The 24,798-nt window shown below is 59.8% G+C and overlaps 1 protein-coding gene across 1 annotated transcript; it reads left to right on the top strand.

Moving 5' to 3' along the window:
* The first annotated feature begins 945 nt into the window (after positions 1-945).
* Positions 946-22,567, top strand: SYT2 (synaptotagmin 2). The gene is made up of 9 exons (XM_053998301.1): positions 946-1,085; positions 15,182-15,364; positions 15,493-15,662; positions 16,957-17,073; positions 17,298-17,465; positions 17,618-17,785; positions 18,208-18,325; positions 19,557-19,690; positions 20,304-22,567. Exons 2-9 carry the CDS (start codon positions 15,199-15,201, stop codon positions 20,508-20,510), a joined length of 1,248 nt encoding a protein of 415 aa, XP_053854276.1. The 5' UTR covers positions 946-1,085; positions 15,182-15,198; the 3' UTR covers positions 20,511-22,567.
* Positions 22,568-24,798: the final 2,231 nt, after the last annotated feature.

Genomic DNA, 24,798 nt, shown 5'->3' with positions numbered 1-24,798 from the left:
CTGTGTAGCTCAGATGCTCTGGCTGCGACACTGAGAGCAGGGGCTGCTGGAATGGAGGTGGTGGACCCTCAGCTTGGGTGGTTTGGGCTGAACCCACAGTGTCCCTCCCTGTCCCTGGCTCATGTATGGGGAGTAAGGACTGTCCAAGGGCTCCCTTTTCCCACTGGAGTCTCTGTTGATGGGAAGGGGATCCCACAGCAGTGGCAAAACTGTCCCCCCACTGCCCTCCGCTCCTCACCGGGGCTCCTCACTTGGATCCCATCAGCTTTTTCCTGATGTTTTGGCTCTAAAACCAAAGCTGGATTCCCAGGAGCCCTCTGGATCTGGGAGGAGGCACGATGGAGGTGCCACCACCACAGCTGCCTCCAGCGCCTCTCTCCTGTGGCCGCAGCAGGGACTTGGCAGGTCCCTGTGGCGGTGGTGGCCACAGTGGTGGGTGACTGTCGGGCGGTGATCTGCGCACGGTCACTGGTGAGAAGGGACCAGCGTGCGTGACCAGTGCGAGGCGATTGATGTGCAGTGCTTGGTGCTGGTGCCCAGTGTTAGTGCCCGGTATGAGGTGCCTGATGGCAGTTCCTGGTGTCAGTGCCAGGTGCCAGTGCTATGTGTGAGGTGACCGCGACGCGGAGTCCCTGTGCCCAGTGCCTGCGCTCGGTGCTGATGTGAAGTGCCCGGTGTGAGGTGATCCCAGTGGGGGTTTCCCGGTGCCCAGTGTGAGGTGACCCCATGAGGTGCCCGGTGACAGGTATGAGGTGGCCCGATGGGGCGCCCTGTACCGATTCCCAGACGCCCGCGGGCGGTGCCGCTCCCGCACGAGTCCCGGTGCGCGCCCCGGGGGGGCCGGGCGGGCCGAGGTGCGCGGGCGGGGCCGCGGGCGGGGCCTCCCGGTGGCGGGAGGAGCCTCGCGGAGCCGCCGCACGCGAGCCCGGAGGGGCCGGGGCTGCCGCAGCGCCGCGCAGGTCCCGCCGCCCGCCCGGCACCGACCGCACCGACCGCTCCCCTCCGGCCCGCCCCGCACCGAGCGCTGCTCTCCCCGCCCGCTCGGACCGCACCGCACCGCACCGCTCCCGCCTCCGCCCCGGCCGGTAAGTGCCCGCCCGCACTCCCGCCGAAGTTTCCCCCGGTGCCGCAGCGGCGCGGACTCTGCGGGACGGGGCTGCCCGACCTCTCGCCGAGTCCGTCCCGACGCCGCCACCCGAGGTGCGATTGTCCCCCGTGGGGTGGGATGGAGTACTCGCCGCGGGCACCGGGTAGTGCACCTCGCCGTGTTCCGGTGCCGGGAGCAGGGCAGGGAGCTGCGCTTTTCACAGGAACCCATCCCGGGACACGGGTCCCAGAGCTGCCCAACGCCCGGAGGCTGCCCGCGGGGGGCTGCGCCCAGAAGGCAGCTGGGGACGGAGCCTGGAGGGATGGAGAGGGGACGGCCAGTGGTGCAGGAGGCTGCGGAACTGGCGGAGAGCACCCAGGGGCGTGGGGACTCTCCCGAAAACGTGAGACCCCCTGGGAATGCGGGGCCACCCCGAGGATGCCGCGCGGTGCCGCCGGGTCAAAGGTGCCCTCTGGGCGCTGCGGGATGCTCCAGCTCCTCATCCCTGCGGATGCCCGACAATGGGTGCCCTTGGTGTGCTGGCCCCGGGAGTGGCGGGGGCGCGGGGCTGTTCCCGCAGCATTGCGGGGATCCCACCCTGGTGCTGGGTACTCGGGGAGCGGCGTGGCCCCAGCGTGGGCAGCTACAAGCCCCGCTGCACTGACGGCTTCTTCATAGCGGCCTGGCCAGGAGCCAGCTCCAGACAGACCCTCCGTCTGTACTCCCCCGCCGTGGCTACACCATCTCCGGGATCCTCCAGCAGTCCCTGCGCTGGCTGGGTGCCGTCAGGGTGCAGCCGTGCAGAGGGGTTCGGTCCAGGGCCGGGGATGTCACACTGGGGTGCCGCAGCCCTTGCTGTGCTCAGCACATCGCTGCTCCCCTCAGCCTAGTTTTAAAGAGTGATCCCAAAGGAGCTCTGCAAATTGCGCAGGGGACAGGCAGCGTTGCAAGGTGACTGTGGCACAGAGTGGGGGGGACACAAGTCTGTGTCACCCATTGCTTCGTGGTCTCCAACTGTATCAGTGCCTCTGTGTTTCTCTCTGCACGGGCGCCCCTTGGCGCAGCGCTCTTCTGTCCTCCGAGTGAGAGTGGCCGGGGTGCTGCGGGGTGTCACCCACTGCAGAGTGTCCGACAGCACAGCCTCTTGCGCTGTGGAGCTGCAGGGCGCTGCTGGACTCCCCGCCTGCTCCTCTGCTGCAGCAAAACTTCAGTCCTGAGCGCAGGCTGGCTGGTACGCGAGCTGCTGCTGCAGCGGTGTTACTCCTGCACGCACCGAGCGCAGCGCAGCCACCGGCAGGAGTCTCCAGCCTGCTGCATTATTGCTCGCTAGCACAGTGCCTCGGCCGCACGCTGCCCAGGGCTGCCGGAGCCCCGGGGCACCCCTGGGGCATCCCCGGGGCTCTTCGCCCTTGCTGCGTGCGGGTGCTTTTGGCCTCAGGTTTTGGGTGGGAGAAAGTGCGGCTTGTGGTGGTCTGTGTGCAGGTGGAGTGTGAGACATCAAGGGGGAGGTTGATACACCCAAGGTCATTGAGGCCAGCAGTGGCAGTGGGAGTCACCTGTGCTGCTCGAGAACAGCACAACCCAGCAAAGCACCCCAGTGCCCCCAAACCTGAGCGCCTCGTGGAGTGATGGCATGTCTCCTCATTGCTTATGGGTGTAGTGCAGGAATGGGTCTGACCTTGCCCGATCCCCTGGCACCTTGCCTGGCCTCCCCTGGTGAGCACCCCTGCCCTGCTTGCTGGGAGCCAGCCTGAAGCCCTGGTGCCCCCGATTCTGCAGGGCGAGGACACGTCCCTGGCTGCCTGTGAGCCCGGCGATGGCAGCGGCGCTGAGCACTGCGTGCTGCCGGCCACCCTGGCTCTGCACCCACTGCCGACAGTGCCTGCGGTCCCAGAGCAGGGAGGACACACAAATACAGTCATATAGACCCTATATATACATCAGGTACATGGATATATATTATAAATATGCTTGGGGAGAGGGTTTCCAAACAGCCAGTGTGGCATTTGAGGCCGACTGCTCCCGTGGGCACTGCCTCCTGCTCCATAAGCCCCAGGGCTTATAAGTCACTGGGCTAGAGCTAGAGGCCACTGAAGTGAGCTGGGACTCCCACTCCTCGCAGGTCCTTCCTCCAGTTCACCACGGTTTTGGCAAAGTCCCAGCTCTGGGAGCCGGATGACTGCGGCTCCTCATTACGACAGGAATTTCTCCTTCCCCGGGCTGCGCAGAGAGCTGCGAGCTGGCAGCCGTGATGTCCTCCAGCAGGATCAATGCCCAGTGTACAGATGGGACCCAGTGCCCACTGGTTTAAAAGCCTGTATTTTTTAATTCCTTACTCCCGGCAGTGCAGCTCGGCACTGTGCCCGGCCGTGTTCCTCCTCGGCCTGGTGGCCACCAGCACCTTCCCCGTGCCAGTTATCTGGAGCCGCCTGTCAGTGCAATCGGCAAAATGCTTTTGCCCTTGGCTGCGGTCGGCCTTTCCCTCCTGGATGAGCACCCGGCTCTTCCCTGGCTCATGCCCTCAGCTCAGCTTCTGCATGAGCCTGCGTTCCCCCAAGCGCTCCTTGATTATTAGCCCTAATAATTGTGTTATCGCATTGACTGAACTGTTTCAGATGCCAAAGCTAATTTTGCTCTTCATGCCTTCCTTCATCAGTAATGGGATTTTGATAACATCACGCATCCAAAAGTATTGGATAAACTTGGCATAATTCCCCATTTATTAATTAAACCATAAATTAGGCAGCGTGCGTCTGGAATGTGAATGCCCCAAACTGGTGTAATCCTGCTGCTGGGGATGGTGCTAGCCCATTCCTGTCAGCCCTGGGGTGTGGGATCTTGGTGTCTCCTGCTGAGTTTGGGGGCTGCCACATCCCAGTGGGACCACCTGCTCCATTGCTTCCTGCATGCTGGAAGTTGTGATGTTTCATCAGATCTGGAGATTGGAATAGGAATTGTGTTGCCCCTGAGTTTAGCTGCTGGTCAGCAGTCAGAGTCTGGCAGAGCTCCCTGTCCCCCCGGGGTGGTTCTGCTGGTGCTGGTGCTTTGGGAGGGGTGACAGCTCTGGCAGTACATGTGGCAGTGCTGGGCTGTGCCAAATTCCTGCCATTTGGAGCCACATCCCACTCTCCCACACAGGCAGTTGTCTGACTGCTGCACCAAACCCATCCCCACTGGCTGGTTGTGGCCTGGAAGGCACCTCTGGCACTGACAGGGTGTCCAGGGTGTCCTTCTCCTTGTGCATCTTAAGGAAAGCTGGTGTGTTTTAATTAATCCAGGGTGTTTCATGCTCCCCAGCTTTTCCCAGCCCTGCAGGGTGCAGCAGACGTGGATGCTGGGCTTGTGCATCCCTGGGGATATGGGGAGACCAAGAGCAAAGCGGGTGCTTGTGGCACAAGGTGTAGGTGGGTGCTGTGGGATGTGATGGAGTCTAAGCCCTGAGTCTGTGCTGAGCTGGAGGTGGCCAGAGGGGACTGTCCTGCTGCCAGGGACCTGGGCAGCTGCTCCAGGGCCTGAAATCAAGGGCATTGGGAGTGTCTGTGAGCAGCAGGATGCCCAAGACATGCCTGTGTGCCAGGCTGGTTTGGGATCAGCAGAGCTGATCCGGCAGCTGACATTCTGGCAGTGCTGGCGTGGAATGAGGCATCCCTGACTCCTGTGAGCCTCATGTGGTGCCTCACACCAGTGCAATTCCACCAAAACACCATGGAGCCTCCAAACTGCTCAGCATGGTCCCAGGGAGATGCCTCCTACCTTCTCCTGCAGGACACAGGGTCTCCCTGGGGACATGTTGGGACTGAGAGCTCCTGGTTCTGGGGAACCCCAAGTGGCACCACAGCTCCCACCGGCCTTGAGCAGAGGATTCAAGGAAGAAAACAACCCCAAATTTCAGAGCCATGCATGGATTTACAAGCTCCCTGTGGGCTCTGTTGCTGTCTTGCTCTGTTCCCAGGGGAGTCCCAGGGTTTTCTCCTGGAACTGAGGCCTGGCAGAGCTGGGTAAGTGCCTGGGATGAAGGTGCTGGCTTGTGCCCACTCTGCCCATGCAGCATGGTGGCAGCACTGCCAGCAGCCTGGCACAGCCCCTGCCTGGTGCCGCAGTGAGCTGCGTGTGGCTGTGCCAGCTCAGCCACTGCTCTGTGCCGTGGGAGAGCCCAGCAGAGCCCTCCTGCTGGAGTAGCATGGGCCTGGCCATGGGAGACCCTTGGAAGGGATGGTGACCACCAACACCACTTCAGGAACCAGAGTGCTTTGCATCTGGGCTCCTCAGGTTTTTCCAGGGGAGGAACAGCCTTCTCCAGGATGCACTGGTGGAGCAGCTCCTCTGTGCAGCCCTGAAAGTGTGTGCTGTTGTGCTTGTGCCAATAAAGCACTTGGAGTCACACAGGGATGCAGTTCAGAGGGGCTGGGCAGGGACAGACGACCTCCCTGTGTTGTTCAGGGGCTGTGCTCATCACCCCAGCTGCACTCCCAGCTCTCCCAGCGACATTTCTCCATCTGCACAAGGTTTATTTGTGGAAGTCAGTCCTGTGTCCTGGCCTTGGTGGGGCTTTGTGCCACAACAAAATCCCCCGGGCTGCTGTGGTGCTGTGTCCTTTCTGATCCCATCATTGTGCTTTCTCCATTCCCTTTGCCACCCCAAATACCACAAGGCCGGAAGGCCCTGGGGACACAGAGCTCTACTCTGCCTCTGGGCTCTCCATGCCTTGGAGCTGGGCAAGCAGCACCAACATTTCCCCCACAGGCATCCAGTCCTGGGGGACTGAGCCCAGGCTGACAGGGAAGAGGGGGATGAGCATTGCTGGGAGCTCCCCAGGGATAGGAGGTGGTTTCCTGGATTCTAACACCAGCCCATCAAGACCTCGTGCTTGGCTGGGAGCTGTGGAGATCTCCCTGGAGCCTCCCCCTGGAAATGGCCCCTCGTGGCTTGTGTCTGCTTGTTTGGCCCATGTGCTGAGCTGGGGAGCAGCACAGAGCGTCTGGGATCGATCCACCGCGTCTCAGCTTGCTCCTGGAGCCACTTCTGGCTCTTCCCCAGGAGCTGATCTGGCTCCTTTTCTCTCCTCCCAAGCTGATCTGGAGCCATCAGTGTGGCACGGGGCCATGGCCGGGAGTGCCGGCAGTGTGGCCGTGGTGCCAGCAGCATGATGCCCACCCGGGAGGGCAGAACTTGGAACTCTTGGCTGTGTGGTGCCTTCAAAGTGCCAGGGCAGCTCAGCCCATCACCATCTGGTGCCCTATTTAGCTGCTCTCGTGTTGCCCTCAGAGCAAGACACTGCTGCCGTGGCATCACAGTGCTGGGGAGTGGGCTGGGCTCTGGCAGCACCTGGAACCTGTTTTTTGGGAGGCTTCTTTGGCCATTCATGGCTCTGTGTGCCAAGGGTGGACTGCGTGCGCTGCCTGGGGTTGGGGTGAGCCGGTGGTTTGTTGTGGCAGTGGTCAGTGCCATGTGGGATGTCCCATATGCCCCGCTGTCCTTGGCAACACCTTGGGGTGGTGTCCCCACAGCTCAGGATGTGGTGTCCAGCATGCCCAGGTGCCTTTGCTACCTGTGCCATGGTGGCACGTGGCAGGAGCCAAAACCCTCTGGAGGAAGTGCTGGTGATGAATGGTGCCTGCAGCCCCTGGAGCATTCCTGTGGGATGAGACAGCAGTGCAGCACTGATGGGAGACAGTGGGAAGCAGAGAGCCCAGTGGAGAGGGGGACAAGGTGCTCATCAGTCCCTTTGCTGTTGGCACCCAAATTTCAGGTGGCAGTGGCTGTGGCAGCGCCTGTCCCGCCTCCTGTGGGAACCTTGGCACCAGTCCCAGCTCAGCTCCCTCCTGCCCTTCTTTCCTGGGGCAGCTGCAAACCAGAGCCAGGGCCTGATCCCTCTAGAAAAAGTGGGCTTTGGGGGATCAGCACCTCTGGGTGCCAGCCAGGGCTCTGAGTGCCCAGCAGTGGGTCCTTCTCTCCTCTGATGTGGGCGTTGGCATCGTGGGCTCTCACTGCCCTTGTCCCCCATTTCTCCTCATTGCTGTTCTGATTTTAGAGGCAAAGGCACAGAAAATCCCTGAGCTGCCTCACTGGGCACCCTGGCGCTGGTGGGTGCCATCAGTGGTCCCCATGCAGGGAGGTGTCCCTGGGGAGGGACAAACTTGCCATCTCCCTGGGTCCCAATGCTTTGGGGGGCCCTGCCATTGCTGAGAAGCACCCCAATAGCTCGTGGGTGTTGGCTGAGGGGTTGCTTTGCAGAAAGAGATGCACAGGAGTGAGCAGGGCAGGCTGGAATCATCCCTTCCCCACACTGACCTTTAGGGGTCCATCCAGTGGGAGACTTCTGGCAGCAGGAGCAGATGGTTTGGCTTGGGAACACCAGAAGCCATCAATCTGGAACCGAGATGATGGACAAGGCTGCCTTAAGGCTGCATTTACTGCTAGACCTCACTTGGTTTTGCTGTGAGTAACGCAGATCCTCTCTCATAGGCAAGCACTGGCTGCAAAACCACCATCCGTTTTAAATTTTTTATTTTACAAGCTCCCCGTGGTGAGCCAGGGGCTGAGTCTTCTTCCTTGAGGCCAGGGGCTCTGTGATGAGGAGCTCAGGTTCTGGCTATGGGGCAGTGAGGCAGGAGCTCATCCCGAGCTGGGCAGTGTGGTGCCCTCCTCATCCCTGGGGAAGAGCCTGTGGCTGGGGCTGCTGAACCCCAGCAAGTCGTTAGCTCTAATTAGGGAGCTGGTGGGTGATGAGGCCATGAGTGGAGTGTGCCGTGGATGGGAGGAGGGTGCTGGCCAGCTCTGGTCCCATCCAGAGATGCTGCTGTAGCCTGCAGGATGGGGAGCAGTGCTGGGGGTCTCAGTGAGGTCTGGTGGCTGTCACTGGCCCTCTCAGAGCTGGGGGAATGCTGAGCTTCAGCCCTGCTCTGGAATTTCCTCTCAGGACGCTGCTTCCCATGCTGTGCCTCAGTTTCCCTTGGAGAGTGGGGGTGTCTGGCCAGCAGCGCCTGGTCCTACATGGATTTGGGAACAGGAATGTGGCTTGTGAGGGTGATGTCTCAGCAGCTCAGGTTCTGTGATGCCACTTGCTACCAGAGTATCCTCGCCCCATGACACCCCTCAGCTGTAGGAGTACACCTGAAAAATGTGGAGCTGGGGGAGCAGAGACTCCCCTTGCCCTCAGCACAGTGGGTCAGGGTGGGAATGTGGGGGGATCCTGGGGGAAAGCGCTCCCCAAGCCCTGGGAGCTGCTGCACCATCCTGGGTGCTGAGGCTCTGATCTGGCACTGCTGATGCAGCTGCTGTAGTGTTGTGCCGGGGCTGGGGAAGAGAGATGAGATTCCATGGTTTGCTGGGCTGTTGCAGAGTCCTTTTGCACCAGGGTCCTGCAGCATCTCCCCACCCAGCACCCCCTCCCCTCCCTCCTCCCTGATCCTTTGGTCTGGTGCCTTCACACATCCCTTGCCAGGATTTCTCTGTTAATTAAATGACCATTAGAAGCCAAGTCATGTTTTTGCCTTAATTAGAGTCTCCTGTCTCACTGCTGTGAGCTGGAACTCCGGCCCAGCATGTCCCTTCCGTGTCCCACCCCGGACCGATGGGAGCGCGGGCAGCCAGCGCCGCAGTGCACGGCCAAGGGATGCCCCGGCATTGTGCCACTGGGTCCGGCAGAGATGGGATCTCCCCCCCCAGCTCCTGACCCCAGAAGCAAAACACCTGTTGGCATCAAAATCCAGATAGGGCACTGCCAAATATCTCAGCTGTACTCTGGAATCTCTGCTTGCCCCCGGGCTGCACTGCAGGATTGTGCAGGCTCTGTAGGGCCCAGGCTTCCCGCTGGCATTGGGGTGGGGGAGATCTTACCTTGAAACTGGCTCGGGATTTTCACTCATGGTCATCCAAGCCCAAGCCCTGGCACACAGCAGCACAGTTTTCGGGTCAGCTCCTTGTTCGTGGAGGTCTGAGGGCTTCCCACATCTGTCCCAGCAGGACAGCTCAGACCTGGCTTTGTCATCCCGTAAAGGAGCAATAACTCATCCCTCTGGGCCCACGGTGGCAGCTGCCCTTCGTTAGCTAACGAGCCTCCTCCAGATCGGGGTCTCCCTGGGACACTTCATCCCTCTGGGCTGGGGGGCCAAAGCTGGGACCCCCCTGTACCCACCACCCACACCCAGCCCATGCTCAGTCAGCGCCGGCTGCTGCTAATTTCTGCCTCAGCCTCATTAATCTTCATTTGTTGCTGTTCCCCCTCTCCATCATCCCCGCGGCCTTCACCTTCCTGGAGGGGAGAGGTTCCTGCTGCTGGAGGGGGGAGGTTCCTTCTGTCCCTGCAGAGGAGTAGCTGCATTCCCCAAAAGCCTCACCCTGATGGGGACTGAGCTCCCTGGGTGCTGCTGTGTCCAGGGACATCCCAGTCCTTCTGTGCATCCCCAAATTCTCATCCTGGGTCTGGTCCTTTGCAGAACATCCTGGCTGATGAGGGATCCTCAAAGCCCCCAACCAGTGAATCCCCGCTCTGTCCTCCCCATCCCACCCAGACAGGGAGCTGCTGCTGGGGCAGTGGATAACCATGATGGGACCAGCTCTGGAGAAACCCCAAATCTCCTTTTTTGTGCCAGGTGCTGCAGCAGTGCAGGGGGGTGGTCTCTGGGCTGGGTCTCTGGGCTCCTTTGATGGAGGAGGAGGAGGAGGAGGAGGGATGAAGGGCTCAGGATTTTTCAGTGTCTAAACTGCTTTTCTGAACACAGGGAATGCCCTGGGGATGGATGGGGATGGGATCGCTGGCTCCAGCCTGGGATTTACATCCCGCCAGACCTTGGGGTGGTGCCGGCAAATGGAGTGCAGCAAATGGAACGTGTGACAGGGAGGGGGACACCCCCACCCCCTCTGCTCCCTACCATCAGCGATGGAGCCAGGGAGGTTGACACCAGGAAGGGCTGCCTTGGAGCTCAGTGCGGTTTCTCGGGGTTCAGTATCAGCTTTACCGGGGGGAGGGGGGATGGAGACCTGGGGCGAGTTTGGGGGCTGAGCCTGGAGGGAGCTCACTGGATACAGCCCCTGGGGGCTCCTAGGCCAGATGTTTGCAGCTGGGGGACACTGCCTGAGGGGGTACACGGTAACAGTGTGGGGTGCAGAAGGGTTTTAGGGGTTCTGAGGGTGGTGCAGCATGCAGGTGCATGCATGAAGTGGGGCTGGGGGGATAGGTTAGGGCGTCTGAGAAGCTGCTGCAGGCACAGGACATGGGATGTCCTCTGGGGGTGGGGATGCTGCAGTGGTGGATTTGGGGTGCTGCACGGAGGGTGCAGGATGAGGCACTGGGGGCTGCAGGGGGTGCATTAGGGGAGAAATGCACTGTGAGGGTGATGGGTTTGGTGGGGTTACGCACTGGGGGGCTGGAGCAACACGGAGCAAGACAAAGTCTTGTGGGGGCAGAGGTGGCAGCTGGGGGGCTGGGGGGACCCCACACCGCAGGGGCAGTGTAATGGAGGTGCATGGGTGATGTGCCACCCTCCCCACCCTCTGCCCCTGTGGGGTCTCTGCAGCAGCTGCCGAGCTGAAGCCTGTCCTGCTCCATGGGGAGCTCCTGGTGGGGTTTTTTGTGAGGGGAGGGGTGCAGTGGGTCCTACCATTGCCACCAACCTCCCCTGATGTGTGCTGCACCCCACGCAGGGGCTGGGGGATCCCCAGGGACCAGCAAGGCAGCAAGGTGTCCCTCCCTAGCCAGTATTTATTAATGATGCCTTAACTCACGCTTGTTCTTCAGCCACGGACTGATAGAAATGGTTAATTATAACCCTCATATTTTCTTTATGTCCCTAACCTGTGATCTTGGCGCGGGGGGGACGGGAGCAGTGGGGGTTGGCGGGGAACAACTCCAAACCAGGCAGGAATAAAGAGGAAACTTGAAGAACAGCAGCGAGTCCTCGGCAGGGGCAGCCCGGCAGGGTTTGGGGGTGCGGTGAGGATTTCGGGGGGTCGAGCTCCCTTCCCACCCGCACCGCCGGCCGTTCGGCTCCTCGCCAGCGGCTGCCGCAACTTGCAAAGAGGAGGGGAAAAAAAATTGCAAAAGGAATGAGGGAAAAAAAAAAAAAACGAAAAAAACCAAGCAGGCAGCGGAGCCGGAGCAGGACTGCAATGCAGTGCCGCAGCCGTGCCCGCACGGCCCCCGCCCGCTGCCGGGGGAAGGGGCTGGCGCTGGGACAGGGGCTGGGACGGGCCCCCACACGCTGAGAATCTGCGCCCTGGGGTGGCAGCAGCTCTGCCCCCAGAGCTGAGGGGTTGGGCTGCCCGCCCGTGCCTGCTGGGGACACGGGCTTTGCCCGAGGACGCCCGGTGAGGCGGTGGCACAGTGGGGACTCGGACCTGGTGGTGAGGGGACATCCCCAAGATCACGCTGCCCCACTGCTTCTCTCCCTGCCCCACAGACTGCCCCACTCCCTGCCCTCCCAGCCTCCCATCCCTCCCCGGCTGCCCCCATGGCACTGCCCCGCCCTGCCCTGCCCATGCAGGAGGCAGATCAGGCAGGTCCCCTCGCCTGGGGGGCAGGATGAGCCCCCCGCCCCCATGGCAGGGGCTGTAGCTGCTCAGCTGCGGGGGGGAGCAGCAACACGGTCTCCATAGGTTGGCCCCCCGCAGGCGTCTCCCGGGCCTCAGTTTCCCCCGGGCCTCAGCTCTGCCAGCGCCCGGTGAGCACCACAATGGAGCAAGCAATTAGTGATGCTAATTAGGATGCCCGGTTCAAAAGCAACCCCTCCAGCGAGGCCTGATGCTGCCTGCAGCCCCCCAGCCCCGGGCAGCCCCCGAGAGGCCCCCAGCAACCCCCGAATCGGCAGTTCCCTGGCCAAGTGTCTGTGCTGCATCTCAGCCCCCCGTGGCACCCAGCTCCTGCCGCTGGCACCCCGGGCTGTGCGGGTGTGTGCCAGCCTCGCACGGGCTGCGGGCAGTGCCTCGCACGGCTGGGACACGCACACCCACGCTGGGTGCTGCCCGAGCCGACAAGGGACACAGCCCGGGCAGGGGGCACGGGCCCGGGAACGGCCCCGGGCACGAGCATTCACACACACACACACACACCGTGCACGAGCATTTACATACGCTGTGCACGTTTACACACACACACAGACATTCATACCCTGTGCACATTTACACACACACATAGACATTCATACCCTGTGCACACACACACACACCGTGCACGAGCATTTACATACGCTGTGAACGTTTACACACAGACACACACACAGACACACACACATTCACACCCTGTGCACATTTACACACACACACACACACGTGTTCATATCCTGTGCACACACACACACGTGTTCATACCCTGTGCACATTTACATACGTTCATACCCTGTGCACACACACACATATGCATACCCTGTGTGCGCACACACACACACACACACGTTCATACCTGTGCACATTTACACACACACATACACACACACATACGTTCATACCCTGTGCACACACAGACACACACACACACACAGACACACACACACACACACACATATTCATACCCTGTGCACATTTACATATGTTCATACCCTGTGCACACACAGACACAGACACAGACACACACACATATTCATACCCTGTGCACATTTACATATGTTCATACCCTGTGCACACACAGACACACACACACACACGCACACGCACACATTCATACCCTGTGCACGCACCTTGCACAAGCGTTCACACCTTCACACATTTGCATGTCCCATGCATGCCTGCTTGCACGAGTGCATGGACACGCTTGCACCTCCATTTCCACGCGTGTGCAGACACGCACAGACACCGCTGTGTGCATGCACTGGCCCTTGCACTACACCCCCCCTGCAGCTCGCAGGTGCACAGACACACCCCGGCAGGTCCTGGGGTGCTCCCCTGTGCCACCCCTGGCTGGCTCCGTGCTGCAGGAGCAGCCCTGTGATCATCGCGTCCCCACATTGCAGCGGGGCTCTCCTGCCCCCCAGGCAGTGCTGGGCTGGCGGCTCAGCCAGGTGCCCCCTCTGGGTGCTGCCCACCTTGTGTGGCAGGTTTGGGTGCAGAGCGGGTGCTTTGGGGTGTGTTGTGGTGGGGTGCAGCCCTGGGGTCCTCCACCTCCTGTTTTCTGGGGAGCTTGCAGGGTGTCAGTGGCCTGGACCCCACACCCTTTGTCCATGGGTGCAGGGCAGAGCCAGGACCCCTGCCCCGGACCAAGGGGGCAGGATCCAGCACTCGGAGGTTACCCCCAGCAGCCTCTGGTTTCCAAATCCTGCTTTCCAAATCTCTTCCTACCCACCCTGGTGCACATGGGTAGTGATGGGGACAACCCCCTCCAGTGGTGGGGACAGACCCAGACACACATCCATGTCTTCTCAGATCCTGGAAGCTTTGGGGAACCTTCGAGGCCCTCAAGATCAGCTGTGTAGGGGCTTAAATGCAGCAGCTCCTGGTTCATCCCAAGAAGGATGTGGGGGTTGTGGGGGACCTCAAGCATCCTGCTCCAGCCCCCCAGTGCCTGCTTTCAGGGCCAGGTGATGCTGATGCTGGTGTTTGGCCTGAAACAGCCCCTTGGTGGGGTGGGAAGGTGACTGTGGCCAAGCCATTGGGTGGCAAAGCTGCAGGCTGGCAGCAGGGGCCTTGTCGAGGAGGGAGCCACATAATCACATTTTGTTGTGTGAAGAACTGCCTCTGCCTCATGGGGGCCTCCCTAGACCCCCACACCACATTCCCCCAGGAGCAGTGGTGCAGGAGGAAGGTGTCCAGGTGTGCAGCCACACTCTGGGTAATTCAGTGCTTGATTCACCTGCGAGGTGGCTGGAGACACGTGGCAGTGTCAGTTTGGGGCAGCAACACCCCCAGCTCTCTCTGGCTGCCTTTTTTGAGGTGAGAGCACTCCTTCCCGAGTTCTGCAGAAAGGCAGAGGAGCACCCGGCCCCAGGGGACGATGCTCTGGCCGCCAGGCTTCTTGAGGGTGGGGAGGAAAGAAGAGATGCAGAGAAGGGGGTGCACTCAAGCCACAGCTCACCTGCCCCCAGAAACTCCTTCCTGAGCTATCTGTGATCCTGCTCGTCTCTGCTTCCCCTGCTGGAGAGCCTGGTGTTCTCCTTAACCCCACTGGCACTGTGCATTCCCTGGTATTCTTCCCTGCTCTGGTCTTCTCTTGCAAGCTTTCTGATGGGGTTGTGGAGGCACTTTGGGGCTGGAGCTGGGGTTGTGGGGGTACTTTGTACCAGGTTTGCCTGCAGGGGTCAAAGCCACATTTGCAAGACAATGGCTGTCCCCATCCTAGGCGGGTGCTCAGACCCAGCTGGGCTGGGGAGGGGGTGCTGAACGTGTTGGGCTGTTTTGCAGCCCTGGCTGTGTGACCTGAACACCTTCCCTGGCTCCACGGAGGAGCAGAGCTGGCCGAGGGAGCCCTGTGGGGCTGGGAGATGTGGCACCCAGGACATGGCACCTGTGCCATATGAGTTGACCCACTGACCTGCATACTGAACCCACCCCTGCTGTGTAGAGCCAACTCTTCCCTGCTTCCATCCATCCTCAAAATGTGCCCTGCCAAAGCTCCCTGGGGGCTGGAAGAAGAGCAGTGTGCTACTGCTGTTCCCAGACTTAGAAGCTACCCTGGGGCTGGGAGCAAGTCCTGAGGGTGCCACAGCAGCGCTGGGTCCCTGTGGGTGCCCCATGCCTCAGGTCCCTGCCTGAGACAAGGAGGAGATGGGAGGGCTGGATTTGTCCCAGCTAACCTCATTCTTCTCTCCTGGGGACGCAAACCCCCTCCCCTCATCCCAAAGGGGCCTTGCCAGGTGAACATCCTCCCAGGAGTGTCCCCATTGTCCCCAGGAGGCTCGGAGCTGGCACCATCATTGATGCAAGGCTGGGTGATGCTCCCAGTGCCTTTGGAGATGTCAAGGACCAGGAAACCCAGGGGCCAGCTGGGCTTCCCACGGCTTGTGAGGGATCCAGGTGACCTCTCACAGACATTGGGTCTGTTCCCCTCTAGCAGGAGATGAGGTGTCCTGGTGCAGCCCTGCTGCCCACACAGGCACTGTCCTGGGGACACTGGGGCAGAGTGGGGGCAGCAGGGACCTGTGTGACCAGTGAGATGATGTGTTCCAGGGAGCCCCTGACCCACCATGACGTTCAAGCAAGCGTCCATGATGGCCCCAGAGGCCACAGCCAGCACGCTGCCCATGAGCACGATGGAGAACTCCACTGAGGCTGCGGGGCCAGGCGAGAGCAAGGAGGACATGTTCACCAAGCTGAGGGACAAGTTCATGAATGAGCTCAACAAGATCCCCTGTGAGTAGCTCCTTTCCCAGGTGTTACCCTCCTGATGGCACTGGTCCCAGTACAACCTCTGGAACAAGGTTTTTGGGTGGCTGGGAGGGAGCCACAGGGCTGAGCACGACACTGGCTTTTGCCCACAGTGCCACCCTGGGCCCTCATCGCCATCGCAGTTGTGGCCGGACTCCTCATCCTCACCTGTTGCTTCTGCATCTGCAAGAAGTGCTGCTGCAAGAAGAAGAAGAACAAGAAGGAGAAGGGCAAAGGCATGAAGAATGCCATGAACATGAAGGACATGAAGTCAGGCAACCAGGTGATGTCCTCCTGGGCTGCTTGGCCAGCAGCCTCTCTGGCTGAGTTCCGACTGTGTCAGGGCACTCAAAGATCAGGCAGCAGACTGGGAGGGAGCACCCGGACCCCGGGATGGGACAGTGGAGGCAGGACCTGAGACAGCAGCGCTGTCCTCTTCCCGTGTCTGGTGGCCCAGATGGACCAGGCTCAAGCTGGCTGGGACCTGCCAGTGCTTCACCTGAGCCAGGACATGTTGATTTAACCCCTTGTGTCTCCTGCCTCCCTCTGGGTCAGACTTGTTTCTCTGAGCTTTTAGCTGAGAGGGGAGGGCCACCAGGCCAAAACACTGGCCAGTTTGGGATCCCCAAAACATCTATGGTGAAGTGGCAGGTGCTGGTAACTCATCCTGGTGGCCAGCCCAAGGCAGGCTTTGGTACCCACAGGCTTGTGGTCACCCCGGCCATTCCAATGGCCTTGACCCATGGCCATTTGGAGGGGGTGGGAGGATTTGAGGATCTGTTCCTGCTCTTCAGAGCCATGTGGGCACCATGGGCATGCAGACAGGGCTGGAGCAGGAGAGGGGGGAGGCGTGAGGTGGGATTCCCCAGTGGAGAGTGAGGGCTGCGTCCTCGGGCTCCACAGGTGGTACAAGCCCTGATGCCCCACCCTGCCACGGTCCCTCGGTGTCTGTGTGACGTGTGTCTCTTTGCCCACGGTGCCCTCGCTGTCCTGCCCTGGCTGCCTCTCTGCTCTGGGACACCCTCCACGTAAGTGTCACCATGAGCCTCCTTCTCCATCATCTGCTTGCCGGGTGGGATGGGGGACTGGGGACACATCAAAGAGGGGACAAGGGGCTGGGACTCCCACACAGGGAGTGTGCTTGGAGAGGCAGGAAGAGGGGTGGATTTCCTGGGGACAATCTATTTCTGAGCCTACAGAGCCTGGAAATGGCCCTGGCTCCTCCAAGCATGGGCTGGGGGGCACAGGACCCACCACCTGCAAGCACCAAACTCCACTGGAATCAATCCCTTGTCCTGGCACCCCTGGCAGCACCCCCCTTCATTTTGGCTGGACCAGCACCAGGGCCTGCCTGGGAGCTGCATGGCTGTGGCCCAGCCAGTGCCACCTCCAGCCTGCTCTGTCAGTGCTTCATGTCCCCAGCACGTGCATCTCCTTTCCTCCGGTGGGGAGAACCTGGGTGTTGAGACACCAGGAGGGTTGGGGTGCTGAGGTCCCCAGAGTTGTGGGGCTGGGGCTGCTGGGCTGTGAGCATTCTGCTGAGGTGGACACCTTGGTTGCCGTTCCAGGACCAACAGGACGACGACGACGCAGAAACGGGTCTGACAGAGGGGGAAGGTGAGGAAGAGGAGAAGGAGCCGGAGAACCTGGGCAAGCTGCAGTTCTCACTGGACTATGATTTCCAGGCAAACCAGGTGATGGAGGGGCTGGGGCTCAGCTGAGGAGTGGGGTTTGCCCAGCGGGGGAGCTGAGAAGAGGACAGGTCTCTGTGCTGGACCTGGGAGGCACATGAGGGAAGGAGGAGCTGGGTGGGTGCTGTGCCACAGGAAATCCTGCCCCATGTTGGACTGGAGATGAGCCCTTGGTAGCTGCAGGGCATGGCTGGGCTGTCTCACTGAGGACTCCTCTGCCCTTCCAGCTCACAGTGGGGATCCTCCAAGCTGCCGAACTGCCAGCCTTGGATATGGGTGGCACCTCAGACCCCTACGTCAAGGTGTTTCTGCTCCCTGACAAGAAGAAAAAGTATGAGACCAAAGTGCAGAAGAAGACACTCAACCCTGCCTTCAATGAGACCTTCACCTTCAAGGTGAGCCCCTTCATCCATAACACAGGGCCTTGTCTCCCACTCCAGTCCTTCCCCCTGGCTGCAGCAGTCCTGTGTGCTGACTTTCCCTTCCAGGAGCAGGTGGTCCTGGCTCGGGGTGCCCCTTGCAGCCCGGTTGTTGTCCCTCTGTGCAGGTGCCCTACCAGGAGCTGGGTGGGAAGACGCTGGTGATGGCCATCTACGACTTTGATCGCTTCTCCAAGCATGACATCATCGGTGAGGTGAAGGTGCCCATGAACACAGTGGACCTGGGCCAGCCCATCGAGGAGTGGCGGGACCTGCAGAGTGGCGAGAAGGAGGAGGTGAGAGCCAGCCCAGAGCCAGCTGAACCCCTGGCCTGGGGACTGAGATGGGGACTGCCATGGGGTGAGCTCTGCTTTCAGGGCCATCCCACAGTGCTCGGGGTCACAATCACCGTGGGGTCCCACCAGGGTACCATGGCAGTCATTACTGGGGTCTGAGCTGTTGTTCCTCTGTGTGAAAATGTTTCTATAACAAAAAAAAAAAAAAAAAAAAAAATCAAGACTATAAAACATCTTGAGTGCTGTACTGGGCCTGGCTTGTCCTGGACGAAGTGATCAAATTCTTGTGTTGGTGCACAGGGTGCCAGCTTGTGCCTGGACTGAGCAGAGTTTGGGGGGACCTGCATGTGTGATCATGTCCAAACACTGGAGTCCCAGGCACTGGCAAGGCTTTGATCTTCCCTTCTTGCTCTGCCTGGCAGCCAGAGAAGCTGGGAGATATCTGCATCTCCCTCCGGTACGTGCCCACAGCCGGGAAGCTCACTGTCTGCATCCTGGAAGCCAAGAACCTGAAGAAGATGGATGTTGGGGGCCTCTCAGGTGAGTGTTGCTCAGAGGCAGCCTCCCCCTGCCCTGCTGGGGGCTCTCAGAATCCTCTGTGGGAAAGGACTCTGGGGCCACCTGTCTGGCAGAGCTTGGGAAAACCCCCAGTGCCTCCTCATTGCCTTGGAGGCAGCCCCAGGTCTGGCTGGGGGGTGAGGGGAGATGGGCATGGGATGCATCCCCAACTCTTGGGAAGGACACTTCAAATTTGGTCCTCCAGGATGCTGCAGGACCTGGGTGGTGAAAGTGCTCCTCTGCCATTTGCTCCTGGTCCTACTCTTCCCTGACCTGGGGGCCGGTGACCTTGGTCGACAGCATGTTTTGTGCTTAAAGTGTCATCCCAGCCCCATCCTCGGGCTGAACTCTGTGCCCAGGCGTCCTCAGGTCTCTCCAGACGTGCTTTAACCAAGACAAGAGCAGTACCTGCAAGGCTAGAAGGATTCAGTTTTATTGTGGGCTTTCCTGCTCCAGAAACAGGGGTCAGGCCAGAACCCACCCAATGTCACTCACCTGACAGCCTGGTTGTCACCCTACTGTCCCCTGCCTTCCTACAAGGGGGCCCACAGCATAGAATCCCAGAATCATTACTGTTGGAAAAGACCTACCGGATCATCAGGTTCTGTGCCTGATCCCCACCTTGTCACCCAGACCAGAGCACCCAGTGCCATGTCCAGGCGTTGCTTGGTCAGCTCCAAGGATGGGGACTCCACCACCTGGAGTCCCTGGGCAGTTCCAATGCCTGACCACCCTTTCCATAAACAAATTCTTCCTGATGTGCAACCTGAACCTCCCCTGGCACAACTTGAGGCTGTTTCCTCTCCTCCTGTCCCTGTTCCCAGGCAGCAGAGCCCGACCCCCCCAGGCTGCCCCCTTCTGTCAGGAGTTGTGCAGAGCCAGAAGGTCCCCCCTGAGCCTCCTGTTCTCCAGGCTGAGCCCATTTCCCAGCTCCATCAGCCTCTCCTCATATGTCTGACTCTCCAGACCCTTCCCCAGTGCTGCTGAATGCAGAAGAGCTCCATCCCTTGGCCAGTTGCTCCCACAAAACTTCTCCAGCCCAAGCACTTTGTCTTTGGCATCCATCCACAAACCTCAGACCATCCTTACTCAGGGCAGTCTCTCCTTCCCCCTGGGTGAGAAGTGTCCTGGGACCAGGAGGTATCCCAGGGGTATCCCCAGAGGCATCCCCAGGGCACCTCAGCCCTGGCTAATGCCCCATCCTGACCCCCAGATCCCTACGTGAAGATCCACCTGCTGCAGAATGGCAAGAGGTTGAAGAAGAAGAAGACCACAGTCAAGAAGAAGACCCTGAACCCCTACTTCAATGAGTCTTTCAGCTTTGAGATCCCCTTTGAGCAGATACAGGTTTGTCTGATGACTCCCCTGGGATGGAAGATGTCCTAAAGCTGCCTGAGCCCTTATCCCAACCTTCCCAGCAGCCTGAGCTGCTCCTGTTGAGCTCCTGCTCTGGTTATCCAGGAGATTCTTCCAGTCTCATCTGGGGCCTGGGCTGGTGCTGAGGGCAGCTGGTGCAGGGCAGAGGTGGGAGGCTGGGCAGTGCCCATGGAGATGAACCCCAACTCAGATCATGGCTGAAATAGGGCTTTCCTCTGCTCCTGATCCTGCAGTGCTCACCCTAAGCATAACAGGGTGGTCCTGGGAGCATTTTGGACTCTTGGCCACTGCCTTCTGCCCCTCTATGTCCTATGCAAGTCCCTGCACGTGCCCCTTGCCCCTGCCCAGTAGCCCACAGCTCTTGCCCAGCCCCACACCACACCTTGGTGACCTTTCCCAAGTGAATCAGCTCAGGATGAGCTGGGCCCCCACTGTGCTCTGCGCTCCTTGGGGAAGGACGTGAAGGAAGCAGGGAGGGGGCCCTGCCCCGAAATGGGCCACATCCTTGGGGGATCCCTGGGGCTATGCAGCTGTCATGGCCACTGCACCTTCCCACACCTCTAAAAAAGGTTTTCTCCTTTAGAAAGTGCAAGTGGTCATCACAGTGCTGGACTACGACAAGCTGGGGAAGAACGAAGCCATCGGCAAGATCTTCACAGGCTTGAACTCCACCGGCACGGAGCTGCGGCACTGGTCCGACATGCTGGCCAACCCCCGGCGGCCCATTGCCCAGTGGCACTCGCTGAAGCCAGAGGAAGAAGTAGATGCAGCTCTCGGGAAAAACAAATAGGCAGCTCTGCCAGCCGGCGCGGCACTGCGGACAGTTGACCCAGAGCTACTGATACCTCAGTTCTGCAACCTTCCTTTTGGTTTTTGTTCTAAGCTGAAATGCCCTTCGATGCCTCTGGAAGGGTATCCAGGCAGTCCCAATAGCTTCCAGGGGAAGAGGTTGAAGACATGGATGGTTCTTTTTGTTCTTCAGCATCGCTCCCTTCTGCTGCATGTCCCATTGCCTCTGCTCGCCATCCCTTCCCAGTGCAAAGCCAGCAGCACACCTGGGACCTTCCCCAGCAGCTGTGTCACCAGCCTGCAGCATTGCTGACACCATCCTGCCCTTGGGATCACGTGGGGAACCATGGAACGTTGCCTGGAGGTGATACTGGAGCCTGATGGTGTGAAATGACCAGACCCACTGTGCTTGGTTGGGGCATGACCAGCAGTGAGACAGAAAAATGGTGCAGAAGACCCTCTGAAGAGACCCAGGGGTCTCCCCCTGGCCCTGCCCAAGGAAAGCTGAGTGCCCCTGGACAGCTCCAGGTTTGGGTTCTCTGAGGAGAGGCTGGTGGTGGGGTGCCAAGCCCTCAGTGTTGCAGCAGGAGCTGTGGAGGCCAGTCTGGGCACAGGGATCCTCAGGAGGGCTGCTCCAAGGAGACACAGTGTGAAATGTGGATGCACCAGCAGCACTGTGTGGATCACCGCCACCACCAGCACCACAACCTCTGTTTTGTCCCCAGAGGGGCAGCGCTGGGTGATTTGCATCTGTGTCCTGTTCACCATGCTTGGTGAATCCCAAAGATCAAAATGCTTCCACAAGGCAGGTTTACAATGAGAGGTCTCCAGGTGCGATGGGGGCAGCCACCGGTGTCTCCCCAGGGACCATCCATCACGTGTCCCGTCATCGCTGTGGGCACCTCAGCCTCAGGGCAGCCAGGGGGCCATGGGGAGCTCCAGCCCCACCACCTGCTGCAGGTGGGGATGGCAAGAGCAAGCCTGGGGCCAATAAGCCCCAGACCCCCAACCCCCATGAGCTGCTACTCCCCACCAGGCCACTGGCTGTTAAACCCACCCTGTCCTGTTCCCCTCGGGGGTATAAGCCATAATCCATGACCCTGACAGTGGCTAAGAGCTTCTCTAGGCTACTTCTGCCACTGTCCCAGAAAAGCCCCTGAGTCAGAAAGCCAACACAGTTCTCTGCAGCTGGGAGAGGGTCCAGCAGCCCTGCCCGGTCTGTAGTGGAGCACTGATGTTGGCTCATGTCCCTGTCCCAGCCCCAGCTCCACAGCAGCCTCGTGCTCTGCTCCCTTTGGCTTCCCGGGACTCAGTGCTGGGCGTTCTGGCACGGCAGCAGTGAAGGGTCGAGCCCCAGGGATGTGCTGGCACTGGGGATGCTGCTCTGGGGGCTCAACACCTGGGCTGGGACCATGGTGCAGGGTGTCCCAGGTCCAGGGACACAGTGCCAAAACCAAGCTCATCCCAGTGCTGTTGGATGTTTTAGCAGCTCCCACAGCTCTGACTTCCCAAAGGGCATTCCAGCCCTCTCCAGAGGTGGGGACATGATGGGAAACTTGGTGGCAGTCACTGGGTTTGAAACTTGGCTCGGAGGGTTCAAATGGACATGGGGACTGTACCAGGAGGGTTGTGCAGCTCTGGGACTGGTCCCCAGGGCAGGACATCTCCATCTGTGGGAGGTTTGGGGCTCGGATGGCTGAGCTGCAGTGTGGGAAGGCGATGTTGGACGGGACCTCTAATGACCACCTCCAGCACCACTGTGGCTGCACTTGGCCCATGCCCTGCTGAAGGTGGCACTGGGGCCATGCTGGGTCAGCAGGGGTCATCCAGCCAGTGGTTTCTCAGGGCCATCTCCAGCTTTAATTAGTCCCTTTTCCTAATGGATGTGTCATTGTCAACAGATGGGGTCCTGCCCTGCCCCTGTAGCCAAAGGGAGAAGTCTTTGGATGCTTTTAATAATGGGGAGCTGGAGGGGGTCTGATGCCCCATGGTCAGGAGCACTCGTAGGACTCAGTCTCATTTTGGGGTCCATCCAGGCATCGGGGGGTGGGGGGGTGGCGTGTGTGTGGGCGTTTGCCTTACATGGAATGGGTTAAAAAAGGAGGAATTAGAAAAAGCACTGAAATCCTACTGTTTGCAGCCAGCAAGTGTGCATGGCCCCACAGCCTTCCCAGGGAAGCAGGTGGAGGTGTGTATACCTGAACACCTGCACATCACACCTGCACACCTGCACATCACACCTGTACACCTGCACACACCAGATGCACCCCTTCCTGTGCGCTCCCCTCTGCCCCCAGACCCACCACATCAGCTGGGCTCTGGGGATCCAGGCCAGGAGTGGTGATCCCACCTGGCTGCTTTCCATTCAGACTCTAAGCCTTGGGGAAGGGGGAAGACTGTGACTTTAATACATGATTTAATTTTTTTTTTAATAAAAAAGGGAAAACCAACCAACATCCTGAAGCCATCTGCGCTGCCTCTGACCCGCCCCTTAGCTGTGTGTAGGTAAATTATATGGAGACATAGCTGTATATACCACGAGCAGTGCATGTGATGCAGCCACGTAGCAGTAGCAGCATGGCCCCAGCCCGGCGGTGCTGCCACCGCCCCGGCACTGCCGTCCCCATCTCCGGCCTCCCGCCAGGGAGGAGGCGGCGATTACCAAAACCCATCGCTCGAGAGCTCTCCACCGCCCTGATTATTTCCCACCCCCCCCCAATAAAATGAAAATCCCCAATTAAATAATATAAAAGAAGAAAATAATGCCAAGAAGCAAAGCATGCCAAGCCCGACCCGCCAGCGGAGAGTGAGCTATCACCGACGCAGCCGTGGTGTCCATGTGTGTCGTGTTCCTGTATTTTGTCGCGTTTGTCCCATGGCCGGGTAGCAGCAACATCGTGGCTTTGGTGTCCTGTGTCGTGCTGGTGCATTTCACCGTCAGAGCAACTTTAGAAGCCATATTAGAGCACGGTGCACCGGGACCCCACGGGGACAGGCCCACGGTGAGCCGTGACCTCCTTCCCCCATGTGTCCACGTCCCCCTGGTTTCGTGGGGCTCAGGCTGCCAGGAGCCACAGCGTTCCCCGCCTCGCTGGCCTTGGGTGCCGCTGTCACGCCGGGCAAGGCGACGGGAAAACACTGGGCACAGATGTTGGGGTTGACCTGCTGGTGGTGAAAAGGCTTTTTGGAGCAATTTGGGTTATTTCTGCCATGTCCAGTTGGTGGTCTCTGTTTTGGGGACGAGAGCTGGCACTTCCCTCTCCTGGCGGCACCGCGGAGCAAACCCAGCTGTGCCATGGAGATGCTCCCGGGGTTAAAAAAGGAAGTGAATCCACGAGTCTTGGCAACCTGCTCGGGTTCCTTTTCCTTTTTTCTCCTGATCTGGGAGGGAGGAGCCAGCTCCTTTGGGAGTCGCAGGCTTGCCCATTCCTGGACCCGCAGTGCCGGCCCCACTGGGCCCCGTCCCAGCCCCGCAGCGCTCGGCTCCGGCGGAAGCTGCTTTTAATGCCCCTTCCCCTCGTGTGGACTCTGTCGTTCCGTCTCTGATTGTTTGATGGTTATTTTGTAATTATTTACGTCTCCTTATTAAAGAAATTAGCTGAAAGGAGCTGGTTCTCTTCTGGTCTTGCTGCTGGGGCTCACGGAGCATCCATGGTGAGGGGCAAGAGCCAGGGCAGTGAGCCCAGGGGTGATGGAGGGATGGAGGTGTGGGTGGAACCTCACAAGGGCTCGGGTCCCCCAAAACACGGAATCAGGAAATCACTTAGGTTGGAAAGGCCCTCTAAGATCATGGAGTTCAACTGTTAGGCCAGCACTGCCACATTTACCACTAAACCATGCCCCAAGTGTCACATTCACACACCATTTGAACACTTCAGGGGTGGCGACTTTGCCGCTGCCCTGGGCAGCTGTGCAACTGCCTGACAACCTTTTCAGGGAAGAACTTCTCCCCAGTATCCAACCTAAACCTCCCCTGGCACAACTTGAGGCCATTTCCCATTTTGTCTTGTCCTGTCCCTGTTCCCAGGCAGCAGAGCCTGACATCCCCCAGCTGTCCCCTCCTGTCAGGGAGTTGTGCAGAGCCAGAAGGTCCCCCTGAGCCTCCTTTTCTCCAGCCTGAGCCTCCTTTTCTCCAGCCTGAGCCCTCCAGCTCCCTCTGATTTGTGCTCTGGGCAGCCTTGAACCCCAGTTGAGCAAGGCTGGACCAGACATGGGGCACAGGTGGGAAATACCAAAGGTCTCCACAGAATTCTTTGCCCCTGGCACACTGAGTCTGGTCCACAGTCACA

The sequence above is a fragment of the Vidua macroura genome, chromosome 24 (genome assembly GCF_024509145.1).
Source record: "Vidua macroura isolate BioBank_ID:100142 chromosome 24, ASM2450914v1, whole genome shotgun sequence".
Classification (NCBI taxonomy): Eukaryota; Metazoa; Chordata; class Aves; order Passeriformes; family Viduidae; genus Vidua; species Vidua macroura.
The sequence above is the reverse complement of the archived record's forward strand: the minus strand, read 5'-3'. Positions and strand labels throughout refer to the sequence as shown.